Raw genomic sequence first — 19279 nt, forward strand, 5'->3', positions numbered from 1 at the left:
CTTTCCCAACTTACTAACGGCATAACAGTGTTATATTAGATAGTTACAGGCAGATCACAGTGGGCATTAAAAGAAATACAGTTCTCATATTAATACCATGGATCTAATTTTTTAAAATAACATCAAAATATGTATCTGTTATGAAAGCAGTATCTGCTCACTGTGAAAAATTGGAGAAGTATAAAGGACACCCATATTTCTACCCAGGCAACATTTCCGGAGTATAGTGGTCAGCACATTTGCCTTACATATTTCTACCCAGAAAAACACACTGATAACATGTCAGTGCTGTTTCATTGTACAACTAGTATTTAATTTCTCCAATATTTATTACTATAAATAATGCTATTTTCACTACTTTGTGTATAAATATTTGGATTTCTGATTATTTATTTAGGGTAGTTTTCCTAGGACTGGAATTTCCAGGTCAAGTGATAATAACATTTTTCATGGCTCTTACAGTTTATTGCCAAATTGCTTTCTGGAACGTTTAAATCAGTTTGTCCACCTAGAAGGACTGCATGTTCTCTGTCTCACTGTATCCGTGGATAAGCTTTTAATTTTTAAGAGAAATGCCTGGTGAGTGAACGTCTGTGGAGTGCCCACTGTGAGCAGAGCTTCTGGCTACCATCAAATGCTGTTTTCACAATTTATTTTAGGTCAGCCTAGATTTGTCAGGGCTTGAGAGCAATCTGAAGAGCAAGGCTGACCTTAGCAAGAACTCACTAAAACACTGGTGATTGCTTTCTAAAAGGAAGGGCACCTGGAGGAGGCCTGAGCCTGGCACTTGAAAGAATGAAATGCACGTCCACAGCTGAGCTGTTTTAAATTGGGTGGGATGAGAGCAATCAGGAACACAGAGGGGAAAGCTGCACAGGCGGATGGGGGTGGAAGGGATTATCTAATAGGTCTTCCTGGCCTCTCAGTTTGAGTATTCAGGCACTTCGGGCACGTTGTCCTTAGGCTTCTGCAGCTTATGCATCAGTGCTGTTTCTCAGAATAAATACGTTAGTAATTTCACTTACGAAGCTCATTCTCTGCCTGAAGACCCACAACAGTACTACATCCTGTGAGGACTATTTTGATTTCCCTCTTTTGTCAGATTTTTTTTTATCAGTGGCAGTAAGGCCATGGTGACTCTCTGTATGCTTATCTGAAGATGGGACACTGAGGCAATTCACAACAGAATGAGGCAAAATTAGTAACTGTGCATAAGGAAACATTTTCAACCTTAAAAACATTCAGGTACACAAACAGATGCAAACTAACCAACAAGATACCTATTAGAAGTGTAAAAATATTGAAAGTGATGACCTTCCCCAATGCTGAGTGCAGCCCACTGCCAGCAATCATGTAAATAAGTACAACCCATTGGGAAATGAATTAGGCAATGTTTCAAGAATCATAAAAGTCTACTCCATTTAACTCAGTAATTACACACCTAAGAACATAATTCAAAAGAATGAAAACACTCTGTGCTTAAGGATGCTCACTGAACTACGTACTGGTGAAAAATCTGAAATTAGCTGAAATGCTTACCAGCACGAAGAATGGAGGTCATTACATAAATTATGGTATAGGAACTCAATGGAGTAAAATACAGACCTTAGGAGTCCAGGCAATGTGGTAATTACAAGCAGAAAGACAAATGTATTTTATGGTTGCAATTAAGTACCTAAAGGAACCAAGACCAGGAGGAAACATGGAAAAATGAAAATAGCTAACTTGTTAAGATGATGGAATAGTGGATGATTTCTCTTTTGTGTCTTGTTATTGCATTGTTGGTACATTTTAAAGAACTTTAGAGTACTTCCAAAATGACTGCTTAAACAAAAAAACTTCACGCTGCTTATCATGGCTGGCTTACATTTTCCATGCTTCTTCCACTGTGCGTCGCCTCTCAATTATCTCCCTCCGCAGCTTTACCATCTCCCTTTGAATCTCCTCCTCCTCTCTCTTGGCCTCTAGAGCCTTCCTTTTCTTCTCTTCTTGCACCAGATACTGAGCCTCTAAGAAGGCCGATTTTTTCAGGGTCTTTTCAATTCTCTGGAGCTCCAGTTCTTTCTCACGTCTTAAGCGATTTTCTTTTACCTTCAAGAGAATACATCAAGGTTGAGATGCAGCCTCTCAAGTAGAAAGGGATATGCAAAACCTAAGAACACATTTTGAAGTTCAGAATACAACTACTTTGAAACATGCTGGCCCAGAACCCCGCTGTTTATAAGAAAAAGAGGGAAAGTTCATTTGTTTACTGGGTCATGGCCAATACAAAGTTTTAAATGAAGTCAGGAAAGACAACCCCAGACAATTGGGAATTATCTGCACCATGAAAAAGTTGAAATCAAATGGGTTGCATGCCAAGTTCTGGATTCTTGTTTAGTAACGATTTCCTATCTGTAAGATCTTCCAAGGTGTACATTACTGGTATTTACTTAGGCTCTGTCTGTACGCTAATTATAATTTAATAAAGGATAAGGGTACTTTTGACAGGTTACTTTGTAAAGGCTAGAACAGTGATTTACTGACTTCAGAAACATCATGACCTTTTATTCAATTCTACCTTTATTTAAATTTGTCAGTGATTCTGGATCATATTTGGAAATCAAAATCATGAACTTCACAGACATTTCTGAATAAGCACAATCATTTTTTTTCAAATTCATTAATTCTTTAGAGGCTTAACTAGCTGTGAATTAATGAATTAAAGAGGGATCCTTTCCTTCCTGTTTCACTTTACCCTTATCTTATTCTCCAATTGTAATAAGACTTCTAGCTAATGGCTCTTAGTGAGCCATTTCCCCATCTTTCATCATAAATCCAAACCAGGCTCATACTTCTACCCCAGTTTCTCTAACATCCTTAGTGCTGCTTTAGCATAACTTATGGTTTAAAGTAATCAGAAATTCAGTATTACAAAAAGACAGCATACACACATACAGACATTAATTCTAGTCTGGTCTTTGTTCTGGACCTGTGGAAAAGACTTGGTCATTCTGACTTCCTGAAGCTCCTCTACAAAGTGTTGAGATGAATCTTTTTCCTATAACCTACTATTCCCTTTGGAGAAAAGAAAGTTCCCATATGCCTTTCTAATTCAAAACAGATGAACTAGATTTAATTCAGCTCTGTCCTCCCTTTCAAATTATAATCACAAAATGAGTAAATTTTTCCACTGTCTAGAAAAGAATTATAACATTCACCAGAATATTCGTGATATTAATATCTTGACACTGCAATTCAAAAACCAAATTCGAGCAAAACCCAATCTACGTATTTATAATAGGAAGTACCACATCCAAACTAATAAAGCCTAGCTCACCACTCTCTTGGTCAAAATCAATTATTCCTCTTTTTGGTTTTCTTAAATTGTTTCCTATCCTCAGTTTATGAGCATTATTTTTCTTCTGAAGTTCTTATATTTTATTTTTATTCTTTCTAACCAAACCACAGATGGCACCCTTTTTCACAATAAAGCCTAAGTCTTTATTTAAGCTTATTAAATGTGTTACACCAAGATTGCTTCCTGTTATCCATTTTAATTTTGCTTTTCCCTCCCACCTGCTTATGTCTCATCTCCATGGTAAGACGAGGATCCTTCTGCCGCTTCTTGTCTTGGTTTTCATTCATTCCAAGATCTTCCAATATCCCAGAATCCACCACGTCTTTATGGAGCAGATGGTCTATGAATTTTTGAACAGTGGTACTTTCATCTTCTTCCTCCAAATAACCACATAAATCTGGGGGAAACAGAACAACAACAAAAAAGGGAAAATCAAAAGAATTTTTTAAAATTTCATTTTAGTATAATTTCCATATTTATATAAATAATCCTGGTACAATAAAAATACAAAGCTGTGAGTTCAATAAATAGTAACTGATAATGCCAACTGGATGAGTACAACCCTCAGCAACTACCTTCAACTAAGAGGAAAAAGCCTCTACTCATGAGGAACTGCCTTCACCCAAGTCACTAACTTCCTCGCTGCCAAATTTAAAAGATACTACTTTTACATTTGTATTGCAAGGATTTAAACATCCTTGACGACTCTAGTGCTCTTTGTAAAAAAGGCTTTACTGTGGTATAACCAACATACAATAAACTTATAAATATTTAAAGTCTACAGTAAGTTTTGACATATATAGATACCAGTAAATTCATTACAATCAAGATAATGAGTTTGTCTGTCAGCTGCAAAAGGGTCCTCATGCTGATCTGCAATCTCTTCCTCTAAGTTCTTCCCATGCTCTTTGCCGTATCCCAGAGATAATCTCAGCCCTGCTTTCTGCCAAAAGGTTAGTTTATGTTTTCCAGAATTTGGTATCAATTAAATTATACACTATGTATTCTTTTTGGTCATGCTTTTTTAAACTCAGTATAATTATTCTGAGGTTCATTCATGTTGTTGTATCAATAGTGTATCCCTTTTTACTGCTTAGTAGTATTCCACTGTATGGACATACCACAATTAATTCATTTTTCTCATTTGGAATAGACATTTGGATTGTTTTCAGATTTTGGCTATTACAAATAAAGTTGTCATTAACATTTGTGTACAAGTCTTTGTATGAATATATGGTTTCTTTTCTCTTGGGAAAATGTCTAGGAGTGGAATGGTTGGATCATACGGTAAGTACATGCGTAACTTTTTAAGAAATTGTCAAACCATTTTCCAAAGTGGTTATACAATTTCTCATTCTCACCAGCAGTATAGGAGTGCTCCAGTTTCTCCACATCCCTACCAAGACTCGGTATGATCAGTTTTTAATTAAGCCATTTTAATAGTATCATAGTGGTTACTGACTGTAATTTTAATTTGCTTTTTCCTAATGCGTAGTGATTCTGAATATTTTTCTTGCTGATGTTCTATTCAATTCTATGCATTATCGAAAATGGGGTACTAAAGTTGCCAAGTTTTTTCTGAATGGTCTATTTCCCCCTTTAATTTTGTCAGTTTGTGCTTCACTTACTTTGGGGCTCTCTTTTTAGGTATATATATGTTCATCCTTGTTATGTTTTCTTGATGGATTGACCCTTTTATCACCATAGAATGCCCTTCCTTGTCCTGAGTAACGATTTTTTATCCTGAGCTTATCTTTTCTGAGATTAGTAAGCTACTGTCACCCCTTTATGGTTACTGTTTGCATAGTACATCTTCTTCCATCCGTTTCCTTTCACCCTGTTTGTGTCTTTGACTCTAGATTGCGTCTCTTGAAACAGCATATAGTAAGGTCATAATTATAAGTTCCTTCTGTCAGTCTACATCTTTTGATTGGAATGTTTAATCCATTTATATGTAATGCAATTTTTGATAAGGCAGGATTTATGTTAGTCATTTTGGTATTTGTTTTCTGTATGTGTCATGTGTATAAATGCCTTTTGTCAGGTTGAAGAATTTACCTTTTATTACTAGATCGCTGAGTTTTAATCAGGAATTGATTTTGTCAAGTATTTTTTCTTTACCTATTGAAATAATCATATGTTAGTTAATAATTTTGATAAACATTCTTTTTTAATGGCTAGGTAATATTTTTGTTCAGTGCTTTGATCCCCCAAAAGAGTAATACTACAAGTATAAAATGAATGAGGCCTGGTACAATACTAGAAGGTAATAACAAATCTGAGTAGAGATATAATTAGATCTATTAGCACCACATGAAAGAAAGTAGCAATTTCATTATGTTTCAGACACACTTCAGAATAAATACTAAGTACTGAAATGCTTCACTCTAATAACAACATCACTAAACTAGAAAAATATCTAAAGGTGACAATCGGTATATCTGAAACAATGTGATATAAAGAATTTCTGAAAGTACTGGTGCTATTCAGTCTAGGAACATTGACCTATATGAAGGTTCAGATATGATTACAACTCCCACAAAAAAAGAGAAGACTAGTCTTGAGAGAGAGAGAAAATGATATCACTATTTTCTATTGCACTAAAGGGTAAAAGATAAGGACAAAATCCTAATTTTTCCTAAAAAAGAAAGAATTTATGAAGATTAGAGCCTCACAACAGCTGAATGGGCTCTTCCCAGAGTGCAGGCCCTCTATCCTGGAAGTGTTTAGGCAAAGATTATATTATCCCATATAAGGGACACTTTGGAAGAACCTGTCTGAGGGGGTGAAGAGAGTAAATCAGATTAGGTGATCTTGAGGAGTCCCTTAACTTTAAGAGCTCATGACTTGGTGACTGCAGAGTCCTAAGCAAGGGAAATGCTGCAAGATGAGTTCACCAGGGCTGCCTGAGTCACAGAAGGGGAGCTGCCACCACCATCACTATGCCTACCCTTATGCGTAGAGAAAAGACCTCAGACTCTTGGAGCACAACAGAGGAATTCTCACACGTTGGCTCAGGGAAGCCCTAAAGATACTTGAAACATTTTGTAAATACAAAATGGTATGTCAATGTTTAAATATGGTAAAACACTGAAACAGCCATCAGAGTAAACAGTCATCCAATGGAAACAGGCATTCTTAATCAGCATTAATTGCTGTTATAATCACTGTGGTTTAGTCACTAAGTTGTGTCTGACTCTTGCAATGCCATGGACTGTAGCCCACCAGGCTCCTCTGTCCATGAGATTCTCCAGGTGAGAATACTGGAGTGGGCTGCCATTTCCTTCTCCAGATGATCTTCCCAACCCAGGAACTGAACCCGGGGTCTCCTGCATTGCAGGCAGATTCTTTACCAACTGAGCTACAAGGGAAGCCCAATCATAAGAAGAATTACAAATAATATAATATTTTAATTTTTAAAAAACACCATGAATTTACTGATCTATAGATAAGTAATGTAAAGTGAATCAAGAAAACTTAAAGTCAATTACAAAACTAAGCAAAACACAGAAAAGTCAAATAACATATTATTTATTATTCAGAACAATTAAAAAGATTTCTTGGAACCATCATTGATGTTAAAGCTTAGAACAATCAGATAAGTTCTTACCATCAAACTTGTCATATTTCAAATGTCCACTGGCTTCTGACACAGGAGGGATACTGGACACAGTGTCTTCAGCATCACTGTTCCCATCACTTGCTAGTTCTTGCTTAAGTTTGGTGTCTAACCAGTCATTGACCAATTCCTGAGCTATCAATAAGACAAAAACATCTTTTTAATATTTCAGTTACTTCAGAGACTTTCTTCATTTGCTAGCTTCATTCATTCAATAAATGTTTCTTGAGCACTATCATGTGTCAAGTACTGCTCTAGATACTGGGAGTATAGCCGTGAACAAAACAGGAAAAATGAAACCTATCACCTTGAACCTTATATTCTAACTGGGGAAGAGAGACAAAGGACAAGTAAGTCAGAAAGACAGAGCAGGAGAAGGAGAAATGGTGTACAAGAAATGGAAGGCGGGTGTTGATAGTTTTAAATTAATTGGGCGGTCAAAGGAGGCCTCACTGGGAAGACATTTGAGCAAAGAAGGGAAGGAGGTGAGAGCCATATGGCTATATAAGGGAACATGATTCCATGCAGAGAAAAAAAACAGTGCAAAGTCCCTAAGGCTAGAGAGTGTTTAGCGTACTGGAGAAACAGCATGAAGGTGGGATGGCTGGAGGAATAAGTGAAGTGAGGGTTGTTGGAGATGAGGTGGAAGAAGTATTGCAGGGATCAGGGTTGGAGCAGTGGTTCTAGATGCGGGGTGAACTTGCCTCCCTGTGGATATCTGGCAGTGACTGGAGCCATTTTTGCTTTAACAACTTATATGCAGAGTACATCAAGAGAAATGCTAGACTGGATGAAGCACAAGCTGGAATCAAGATGGCTGGGAGAAATATCAATAACCTCAGATATGCAGATGACACCACCCTTGTGGCAGAAAGTGAAGAAGAACTAAAGAGCCTCTTGATGAAAGTGAAGGAAGAGAGTGAAAAAGTTGGCTTAAAACTCAAAAGTCAGAAAACTCAGATCACGGCATCTGGTCCCATCACTTCATGGCAAATAGACGGGAAACAGTGGAAACAGTGACAGACTTTATTTTCTTGGGCTCCAAAATCACTGCAGATGGTGACAGCAGCCATGAAATAAAAAGATGCTTGCTCCTTGGAAGAAAAGTTATGACCAATCTAGACAGCATATTAAAGAGGAGAGACATTACCTTGCCAACAAAGGTCTATCTAGTCAAGGCTATGGTTTTTCCAGTAGTCATGTATGACGTGAGAGTTGGACTATAAAGAAAGCTGAGTGCTGAAGAATGGATGCCTTTGAACTGTGGTGTTGGAGAAGACTCTTGAGAGTCCCTTGGACCGCAAGGAGATCCAACCAGTCCATCCTAAAGGAAATCAGTCCTGAATATCCGCTGGACGGGCTGATGCTGAAGCTGAAACTCCAATACTTTGGCCACCTGATGGGAAGAACTGACTCATTTGAAAAGACCCTGATAATGAGAAAGATTGAAGGCAGGAGCAGAAGGGGACAACAGAGGATGAGATGGTTGGATGGCATCACCAACTCAATGAGCATGAATTTGAGTAAACTCCAGGAGCTGGTGATGGACAGGGAGGCCTGGTAAGCTGCAGTCCATGGGGTCACGAAGAGTCGGACACAACTGAGCGACTGAACTGAACTGAACTGACAACCGGGAGAGGCCAGGAATGCCAATGAACACCCTACAGTGCACAGTATAGCCCCCAACACAAAAATTATCTGGCCCAAAATATCAACAGCGCTGAGGCTGAAAACCCTTGTTTTCTATGTCTTGACATCATCCGATGTACTTGGGCTTTCACTGTGTATGTCATGGGAAGCCACAGAAGGTTTTGAAACAAAGAGGTAACATATTTTAAGAGCATCACTCTGACTACTAGGTTACAACAGACTGTAGGGGGACAAGCACAGAAGCAGGAGACACCAGTTGGGATACAAATATCCAGGAGAGAGGTGATGGTGCCTAGACCTGAAGTGGTAGTATTAAACATGCTCAGATTCTAGAAAATAATGTTTTGAGGTGAAGCTGACATGATTTGCTGATGGACTGGATATGGGATGTGAGAGAAAGAAACCTATACATTTTTTGGCCTAAGCAACTACAGGATGGAAATTTCATTTACCGAGACAGGGAACAAAAAGGGAGCAGTAGATCTGGATGGAAGATGAGGAATTCAGCTTTAGATGAGTTAGGTTTGAGATGCTTACGAGATATTCAAATAAGGATTCAAGGAGGTGTTGGTTATATTATCTGGGTTGCAAGGGACAGAACCAAGCTGAAGAAATAAACGTAGGTGTTGTCAGCATACAGATACTATGTAGAGACAGAAGAGGATGAGATCGCCGAAGGAGGAAGGTGGATAGAGAACTGGTGCAAGGACTAAGCCCCGAGGAACTCTGGCTTCTAGAGGTTGAAGAGCTAAGGCAGAACCAGGCAAGCCATCTGGGAAGGAGAGACCCACATTGAGGGAGCAGAAAAACTGGGAGTGTGATATTCTGGAAGCCAACTTCCATTTGCATTTCTTTCTTAGTGACATCCAGAAAATCTTCTTAAATGTAGGGGCATGAGAGAAAATTTAGCATTGACTTCATTATCATCATTACCATACAGCTCTTGCAGAGACGGTATGGGGATTTTCAAAGAAGAAAAATGTCTATTTTAGCATTCTTCATCATGGTTATTATTATTATTGCACACCTCTAAGGGAATGGAGTGCTTCCAAATATTAAATGATGCTAAAAGACATTTAACATAGATAGGAAGGCATGAAATCTAAAGTAGAAAAAAATGAATCAAAGTGGTAGAAACTAAGTGTATAAAGTATACTAGCAACAGACACTACTGGCTTTCAGAGGAAATAGAGAAATGGAGCAGATATTTGAGTAACCCCATTTATAATAGTTCAGAATATTTATATATATAATAATTTATGTGTAAAATTATTTGCATCTACTAAATTCCATTCATCAGTAAGGAGAGATTTACAACGAAGTGCTCCAAAAAGACAATGAAAGAGAAGGAGGCCCTTGGAGGGTTCAACTGCAGGAACACTTCACGTTGGATCAGAGGCTTGAAGCCCACCCTAAAGATGAGTTTCTCAAAGTGTGTTCCCCAGATCACTAGTTCTTACTGAATATTAACAGACGGTTGATGAGAGGGGCAAAAAAAGGATATAAACCTTTGAAAACAATGTTTTATTCATCCACTAATAGTCTCTCAAGTTTCTCAGAATATTAATATGTATTTCAAGATAAAAAAGTCCAGGTCTAAGAAGCTGGGAAATGGGGTAAGTAAACTTTCTTTCTTTTAAAGGCAGGACTTCTTGGAAGTCTTGAGTGACTAAAGTATATTGTGTATTTCTGTTGGTGGGGTGGGAGAATGGGTAGGGTAAGACATAGCTTTGCCAATTTCTGAATAGATCTCCTTTGGCCATCTCCAGTACCACCAACTACCCAGCACCAAGTGCCATTAGAGCACACGCAGACCACAGTAACGGTCTCTCACTAGTCTCCTTTTTCCCACCCTGTAATTCAGTCTTCATATATTAGGAAAAGGTCCTACTGCACCTCTGCTTAAACCCCTTCAAAGATGTTAAAATAATAATTAATAAAAAATAAAACTCTTCAATGATATCTGCTCATACTCAGAATAAACTCTAAATTCTTTCCCCAGGCCTAGAAGGCCCTTCTGCAAGCTTTCTCCACTGGGAAGCTCCAGCAACACTGGTCTTCCTTCAGTCCCTCAAGCACACCAAGCCTGTACGTTAACTCTTAATGTGACTTTTCCCAATGCCTGGGATGCTCTTCCGCCATCACAGCTCGCATGGCTCTTTCTTGTTATTTAGGCCCAAACTCGGATGACTTATCACTATCTGACCTTTTGTTTTTCATTTTCTTTATTCTCACTCTAGAATGCATATTCCATGAAAGCAAGAACTTCATCCCTTGTTCATAACTTGCTCTTCCAAAGCCTAAAACAGTACCTGGCACAGAGTAACAATTTAATATATATGTTGAATAAATGAAGAAATAATCTGAAAAACTGGAGACATAAATAATTCAAATGAAAACTGGCTTCCAGGATATGGCTCTCTGACTTTCCTCCTACCTCAAGGGCCTCTCCTTTCCAGGCTTCTTTGCTGATCCCTCTTGATCTCTTCATCCCAAACAGTGGAATTCCCTAGGGCATCAGTAACTACAATACTGATTCCAGAAGAGTAAATGCTTTCTCCTTTCCTAAGGAACAAAGCTGATTCATAAACTAGTGATCAAATTATCTGGATGATACCAGATCAAGTTAACAAGCTGTCCTTGGTACCACAGGAGCAGTTATCTTACACTTACTAGATAACTGTTATGTCAAAACTGCCTCTGGACGTGGTTCTATTTCAAGAGACAGAACAGGCCTTAAATATAATCTTACTTGAAATACTGGAAGTAATTCCAGAGTAAATTAGCTTTAGGAAAGCAGAAGAAAACAAAAATTAAGAACAAGAGAGAAACACTTTCGTTCTGTACTCTGAAATTCATTATGAGTTATGCTTTAGTAAGTTGTATTCCAGTGTATTCTCTTACCTTCTGCGTACACTTCTTCATGATCTTCTATTTGCTCAGGTGTTTCCAAATCTACAAGTTGGCCCCAAAGCCTTCTGGATAAATTTGAATTTCCAGCAGAAAATACTTGAGAAACTGCAAATTCTGAAGCTTTCTCCACTCTCTTTAAAAGAAGAAAAAAAATCCACCAAGATGACAACTTTCTTCAGGGTTAGAAGATTTCTCTCCTATTCAAGATTCTGATTTTCTACCAACTACCAAGACACTTTCTTTTTTCCATTTTAAAAGATACTTTGAAGTTTAAGTATCCATCCCAAATAATTTCACTCATTAAGCATGAAATTAATTGCAGCATTTTACCAAGTTTTAACAGGTGCTCATAATGTTTCTATTTGAACAAAAGGGTGTTTAAGCTTTAGAAGACTTTTGTTTAGAGCATTAGTCATGGGATCCTGACACCTGGATATTTAAAAAACATACAATAGCTTATTATTCATAGTTTCCATGCCACTAGTACTTGCATATTAATGTGAACCAGAAGCAGGTAGCTATACTTCAGATTCCTATCCCCGAAGGAAACTTCCCATTACATATCAGGCAAACTAATAAAATTGGGATAAAGGGTCACTGAACTGTAGTAATTCAGAATGTTAACTCAACAGTGAAAATCTAGTAAAAACATGGCCCAAATTCACAGAAATGGGGAAGGGGTTGGCAGAGGTGGACAAACTCTTGACATTTTGGGTTACCTGCATGCTCAAAACTTGTCATGGGCTTGATCTTTTAAATTTTTAAGGATTTCATATGCTAAGTCTGAATTAGAAGCAGAGGAATAAAGTTGAAACATCAAGGTAACTCGAAAAAGAGGTCAAAATAGAACATATGGGATAAAAGATGAAATCAGAATAAAAATGGTCTAACCAGAGAGAGAGTCAAGAAAGTATCCTTGACCTTCATGAGGTCACTCTGGAGAGATGTGTTCTCTTTCAGAGCCTCCAACATGCCCAAGTCAATGCTGTTGTTATATATCCTTTACTTAAGGGTCACGATATGCTTGGTACCTAGTCCTTTCTTTTAAGGTCCTTAAATTCTAAGGCAGAGAGATGAATTTCACATATACTGTATGTGTTTGCATGTGTATACATAGACATATATATTTGTAAATAATGTACAAATAAATAGATCAACTCTAATTTTTACAAACCAATATCCACAAACTAAATATAAAGAACAAAAACAGAGCTGTAGATGTAGTTCTTCAGGCTGTGGGTGAAAGAAATAACTTTCCATGACACATCATCTCACCTGAGTTGGAATCTGTGCAGATTCTTAGAAGAGAGAGAGCTTGCAGACAGGAGAAGGAAGACTGATCTTGGTACTAAAGAAGGGCAGAGTCTGGTATTGACAAGTCAGGGAGTAAAGAGAAATGTGTGCTTGGCTCTAACAAAGAAAATGTTTGGGCTATCACTTAAAATGAAGATTTGGGGGAAAAAATGCTAGATGATAGTAAGGATTAGAAATAATCTCTGTAATTCCTTGTTTTAAAACATTATATCCTTACCTTTTTTTTTTTTCCAATTTAAATACATAAGAGACTGGAGAGGTCTCATGTATCTATTTAGCAACTTATTCTTTAAACAAGTTGATTAAAGGCTAACTCTGTTCCCAGGACTGTGGACATTAAGGGGGAAACAAAACTAAAAGCTTCTGTTCCCAAAGAGTTCACTTTAGTTTTGGTTACAAGTGCCATGTGTGCAATAAACAACTTAAGAACAGTCTTAAAGCAATACAAGGTGATTAAAACAACTGAACATCTTCAAAAGTTTCTTACTCATTGACTATATTATGAGGATATAATTTGTAAAGGAACTGTCTCAGTGAGTCCTGTGATCATATAAATGTTTAACATGTGTTCCTTATGTCCCACGGCACACACTGATTACATTACCCACTACAGACCCTGTGTAGCCTGTTGCCATTGATGCAGAAATGGCAGCTCTATAATGCACTCCTTCATTTCCTCAAGGCTGGCAGGTACATACACGAGTTTCTTGACAAATTCCCATGTGCAAACTGCATGTCCATACATAATAGCTTTCTGAGTAATGTAGTTTTTGAAAGCGCCCAATTCTTTCTTAATCACTGTTGCTGTTGTTGTTGTAGTTCAGTTGCTAAGTCATGTCCAACTCTTTGCAACTCCAGGGACTGCAGCATGCCAGGCTTCCCTGTCCTTCACCATCTCCTGGAGCTTGCTCAAACTCATGTCCACTTAATTACTCTGCATACAAGTAAATGCTTGACATGGTATCTGTGTGTATGAATGCCAACATAACTCCAAAGAAAGGAGTATAGAAGATAGGATTATGAGGGTAAGGGGAGTGAGGGTTAGTTGTTCACTGAGAGAGGTGTCTCAAGATGAGATTTAATGGAAAGATGTGGACTGGCCTCCTAGAGAGAGGGTATTCCAAGCTGGGGATCATCATTAAAAAAAGCAAAAAGAAGATTTACCTGATAGAGGGAAAGGAGACTGGCATGATAGGAGTTATGCAGTATAAGAGTAAAAGGGCTGTTACAGGGAGATTGATATTCCGGAGATTGATAGAGGCCCCTCTAGAATTTACTGCCTCTTCCCTGCTGATTCAGATGGTAAAGAATATGCCTGCAATGCAGGAGACCTGGTTTCTATCCCAGGATTGGGAAGATCCCCTGGAGAAGCAAATGGCAATCCACTCCAGTATTCTTGCCTGATAAATTCCATAGACAGGGGAGCCTGGTAGGCTATAGTCCATAGGGTCGCAAAAAGTCAGACATGACTGAGCAACTAACACTTACTTATATGACAGCATGCAGAATTACTGAAGGTTCCAAGAGTAGAGAACTGACACAGTGGAAATGTTTAGAAAGCTCAAAGTAGCCAAATACACTGGAGTAAGAAGATGAGTCATTCTATCAAATCAGGATGAAGATGAATTGTAAGTTGAGATGGACTGTTGCATTTGAGTGACCAGCACCAAGATTCGTATTTCTACCAAGCATCTGCCTGATTCTAAGTGACTTTAATGTCCCTGAGAATGACTTACCAACATTTCAGCCTCAAAGTTTGCTTGATCTCTTATATGCCAACAGCTTTCTCCTCAATTGCATTTTAGCAACTCAATGACATGGTCATCCTCAACCATGTCACAAAATTTTCCATTGTTCAAATCAAATGCTGATAACCCCCTCTCCCCCCATCAACCTCTTATTTATCTCCTTTTTTGACTCCTCCTAATCCAGCGGTGTTGCACCTAACCAAGCCCTCTAGTCACCATATATCCCCTCCTTCTCCCAACCTATGAATCCTTTACAGGGTCCCCTCTCTTTCCTACTCTGTGTAGATATTCAACTATTATCTTACATAAGCCTCAAATGTCTTGTTCCTTGCCTCTCCAGTGAAAACTTTCAAGCCTGAATCAATCTGATTTACCAATTCTTAGTATCACAAAAAATAATGGTTCCCTGCTTTGGCCAAGTTCCAGTTCTACTGAGTGATCTTCGTTTTCTGTCCCAAGGGAAGTCCTTTCACCGTCTTCACCACATTCCACGTCCTTCCCATATATGTCCCCTTCTTCCATTTTGAACGAGTGGCCTACTCAAGTGGATTTCGAAGTCCTTGTCTAGAGTTGTAACTGTTTAAGGTATACTCAGAGTTTGGATAATATTAGGGAACAGACAAGAAGACAGAGAAGTGAACAGAAATGTATTAAGAGAAAACAGAGGAAACTCACAAAAAGATAATGGAGGAGAGAATTTCTAGCATAAAAAGTTATCAGACAACCTTAAAAAGTTAAAAGGACAAAGAAGAGACCACTGTATTTAGTCAGGAAGTCATTTATGACAACTTTCTGTGAGTGGTTAAGAACTAGAAACTGAAGGAAAATAACTGCGGACAAAAGAGGACAATAAGAACACAAAAGCAAGGAGTCTAGGCTGTATTAGACTATACCGCTACTACTAAGTCACTTCAGTCGTGTCCGACTCTGTGCGACCCCATGGACGGCAGCCCACCAGGCTCCCCCGTCCCTGGGATTCTCCAGGCAAGAACACTGGAGTGGGTTGCCATTTCCGTCTCCAATGCATTAAAGTGAAAAGTGAAAGGGAAGTCGTTCAGTCGTGTCCGACTCTTAGCGACCCCATGGACTGCAGCCTATCAGGCTCCTCCATCCATGGGATTTTCCAGGCAAGAGTACTGGAGTGGGGTGCCACTGCCTTCTCCAATTAGACTATACTAGTCCAGTCCAAAGACACTGGAAAAGAAATGACTGCGGGATGAAATGAAGACTGATTTTTTTCAAGACAGGGATGATTTTAGGGTATAATGGAGAAAGAGCTACTGCAGAAGTTTTAGAGGAATGATAAAATCTAACCAAGTGAAGCTAGCTGATAATTGCATGAAAAAGGAAAACAGTACAAACAGAGCAGAACTTTATCTATTTTACTTAAATCTTCCCCTCTGGAGGAGACAGTAACTAAACACACAATCAAGCCCAAGAAGGGTTTGGTATTGCAACTTTCAACAATGACACACAAGCTGAGCTTGACGTAGTCTGGGGAGTGGGCTTCCCCGAGGTTAGCCTCCACCATGGTGGACCCATCTTATTGTCTCCTAAGTCAGGCCTTCTGCAGGAGCCAGGAAGCTTCCCTGGCCCCATCTGTACGAGCACCCCACCCCAGGGACTTCAACCACATCCTTAATTCTCCCAACAATTTCACGTAAGTTGTTTTGCCCCCACTGAACTACAAACTGGGCTTCCCAGGTGATGCAGTGGTAAAGAATCTGCCTGCAGTGCAGGAGATACAGGAGACTCGGGTTTGATCGCTGGGTCAGGAAGATCCCCTGGAGTAGGAAATGGCAAGCCATTTCAGTATTCTTGCCTGGAAAATTCCATGGAAACAGGAGCCTGGCAGCCTACAGTCCATGGGGTTGCAAAGAGCTGGCCATGACTGAAGTGACTGAGCATGCACACAGCACAGACTATAAACTCTGAAAAGGCAGAAACTGTACCTGCCCCGTGCACTGTTATACCTCCAGCGCCCAACACAGTGGGCTAGTACTTAGTAGGAACTTAATAAATACTGGCTAAATATTTATAATTATTAAAAACTTAATAAATATAGTTAACCATGAAAAAATGGTTAGCAATGATTGTATCAGGCCTAGGTTCCATCTAGCCTGAAGCTCATAATGGCTGTCAATTTAGATAAGTAACAGCTCTTCAAAATACTAACAGGCAGAAGGATATTTTCCCAGGAAAATACTGCATGATTTTGAAACATGTGGCGAACAAATGAGTATGGCAAGTTGCCAAAATGACACTTGGAGGCACCTGAAGCGGTTTTACAGTACTTTCAACTTAAATGGTTCCTGGTACCGAAACATACATCTCAGGCCTAGAAGAGACCTCAGAGGTTATCTAACCCCCAATTGGCTCCCCCACCCCCAACTAAATGCACAAATATATTCCTCAATAGTCCTAACACTGAGTGAGCATTTAGAATCCACTTGAATACCTCCAGTGAGAGAAAATCCACCTCTTTACAAGAATGCCCGCTCCATTTTTGGATTGCTCCGATCATTAGAAGATTCCCACTTGTGATGCGTGCACAGTTTTACCTAACGAATTGGTCTCACAGGTCAATGTAGCTACAGCGGTACGTTCTTTCCAATCATCTGGGGAAGTCCACAGTGTCCTCTCCTAAAGCTTCTCTTCCCCTGTCCTTTAAACCTCTTCATATGATCCTCATGGCATTTGAAAGGGATGTTATCTTGTCATTCGTGCTTTTATGAGAAGCAACAATATCATGAAAATGTAGCGTATAAAACTAAGACTATATAGTCCCATGGGAATGAAAACAGCAAAACGTATGCAAAATGGAGACCTATTAGTATTCCTATTCCACATGATTATGTGTGACTCTTAATTATGAAATATCCTTACCTTAATCCAGTGTTCCACATTGTCAGGGTCAAACACAGGCTGTAGATAATATATACAGAATATTAGTGCACAGCAATATATCTATCATTTTGCCATTTTAGTCTGTCTTTCTAATTAAAGCATGTGGGAAAATGTTCTTTAGTCTGTCCCTAAAGCATTTCATTAGGAAGTTCAGCAACAAAAAAACACAGAATGCCAGCAGGAGAAAAAACATGAAGCCTTTTCTGGAACACCTTCTGACTATTTCCACCTCTTAATGAGGTCCAGCTCCAGATTCTGATTTAATTGGTCTCGGGTAGGGCCCACGTATACTTTTTTAAAGCTCCCCAGGGTTAAGAGCCAAGATAGAGGAATGTTGCATATAATATTCCTTATAAAAACCCAAATAAGCACTGATTAGTCAGATTATTCAAGTGCCGTGAAAGTAAATCTGCTTGGAGAAAGGTGTGTGCCTTTCCTTAGGTCTCTCTTTTCAGGAGTAACCTGTATTTACCTAAAGCAGGGATACTGTTTGGTCCAATAAGAACCGGGGGGCAGAGTGAGGGATAACCAATTATCTACTGTTTTACAGAGCAGAAAATCAAGCAGAAATCACATAAATTTCTGCCCAGGTCAGTCAGATATTAATCTGAAATTAGAAAGCAGATCTGCAGAACAACTTCTTTCTTCACTCTTTGTAACTCTTAGAATTTTGCAGAATTCCCTCCAATAGTCACTTAACAAAGAGAGGTATTTGCTTTGCTAATAATTCAGGTGGGTTTTTAAATAAATAAGGGAATATCCAAACTAGCATACTGACACACGGAGGAGGGAAAGGTATAATACTATCTTCACTTACATAACACTTCCCCTTCAAAGCAGTTTACAAATAACTAATTAATGCAGCTGTACTGCTGAATAATTTTGTTGCTGCAACAAAGAAACAGCTGATCCTATTCAAATACAACTGAGCCCCAAGTAGCTTAACTGTGTTTTTACCTTTCTATCCTGTAGGCAGTAGCAATGAGTAATAGCAGCAAAAATCTTTCCTTTTGGGGTCCCAAAATTGTCCCCAGTTCTTACCTTTCATCATCAAGTTTATAGTAATCACCTATTTTGAATCCAATCTTTTAAAGAACCCACACAATAGAAGCAGGCGCTGTTTCCAAATCTCTCTAATGCTCCAGTCCGCACCCTCCACCATCTGGGGCAAGATATTCACTAACTAGAGTATATCCAGTGCATTATTTAGCTGGTATATTTAGAATAACCTGCAAGCACAATTGCCTATTGGCCTCAGAAAGGCCACATGTCTACACAATAGTTTTTAAGGAGGTGTAAATTAAGGGTGAAAACAGCTGTGAAGCTGCTCTGGAGCTGAAAGCTAAGATTTCCATTTGGTACTCCCATTTATTTACATGTAAAACATTTATTTCTGTGACGTTAAAATCAGTCTGTGAAAAGCACACGCCGTGTCATTGGGACTTTGCACTTGTCATTTACACGTTTCAAGTTTACAGTGGAGTTCTCGGTTTTCCATCTCTTTGGATGCTAAGGCATCAAAAAAGGTGACTAATATAAAGAACATCTATTTTTTTGATTGCTGCTTGAATTTAGAGATTTTCAAGTGAATTAAGTATTGATATATTCAATATCCACTTGCATTCCTGAGTTCATTTTACAGACTTTATGTAAAACTAGAAGGAGAGGGATATGAGGTAGAGGATTTAAGATGAAAATCTTACCCCTCCAGTGAAGAACAGGTTCCTATGACTTGCAAAACATTAAAAAAAAAAAAAAAGAAATGAAACCTTGCGGGGACTTCCCTAA

General features: G+C 38.7%; 1 protein-coding gene across 1 annotated transcript in view; it reads right to left on the reverse strand.

Annotated features, from left to right (window-relative positions):
• CCDC191 (coiled-coil domain containing 191) overlaps positions 1–19279 on the reverse strand; it is a 97411-nt gene that overhangs the window by 77440 nt on the left and 692 nt on the right. Inside the window, exons 2-6 of the mRNA XM_069553502.1 lie at positions 17471–17509; positions 11514–11655; positions 6951–7094; positions 3559–3737; positions 1868–2091 (exon numbers count right to left, since the gene is read on the reverse strand). Coding sequence (XP_069409603.1) covers positions 1868–2091; positions 3559–3737; positions 6951–7094; positions 11514–11655; positions 17471–17509 — 728 coding nt within the window. The remainder of the gene's footprint in view (positions 1–1867; positions 2092–3558; positions 3738–6950; positions 7095–11513; positions 11656–17470; positions 17510–19279) is intronic.

Source organism: Ovis canadensis, chromosome 1, assembly GCF_042477335.2.
Source record: "Ovis canadensis isolate MfBH-ARS-UI-01 breed Bighorn chromosome 1, ARS-UI_OviCan_v2, whole genome shotgun sequence".
NCBI lineage: Eukaryota > Metazoa > Chordata > Mammalia > Artiodactyla > Bovidae > Ovis > Ovis canadensis.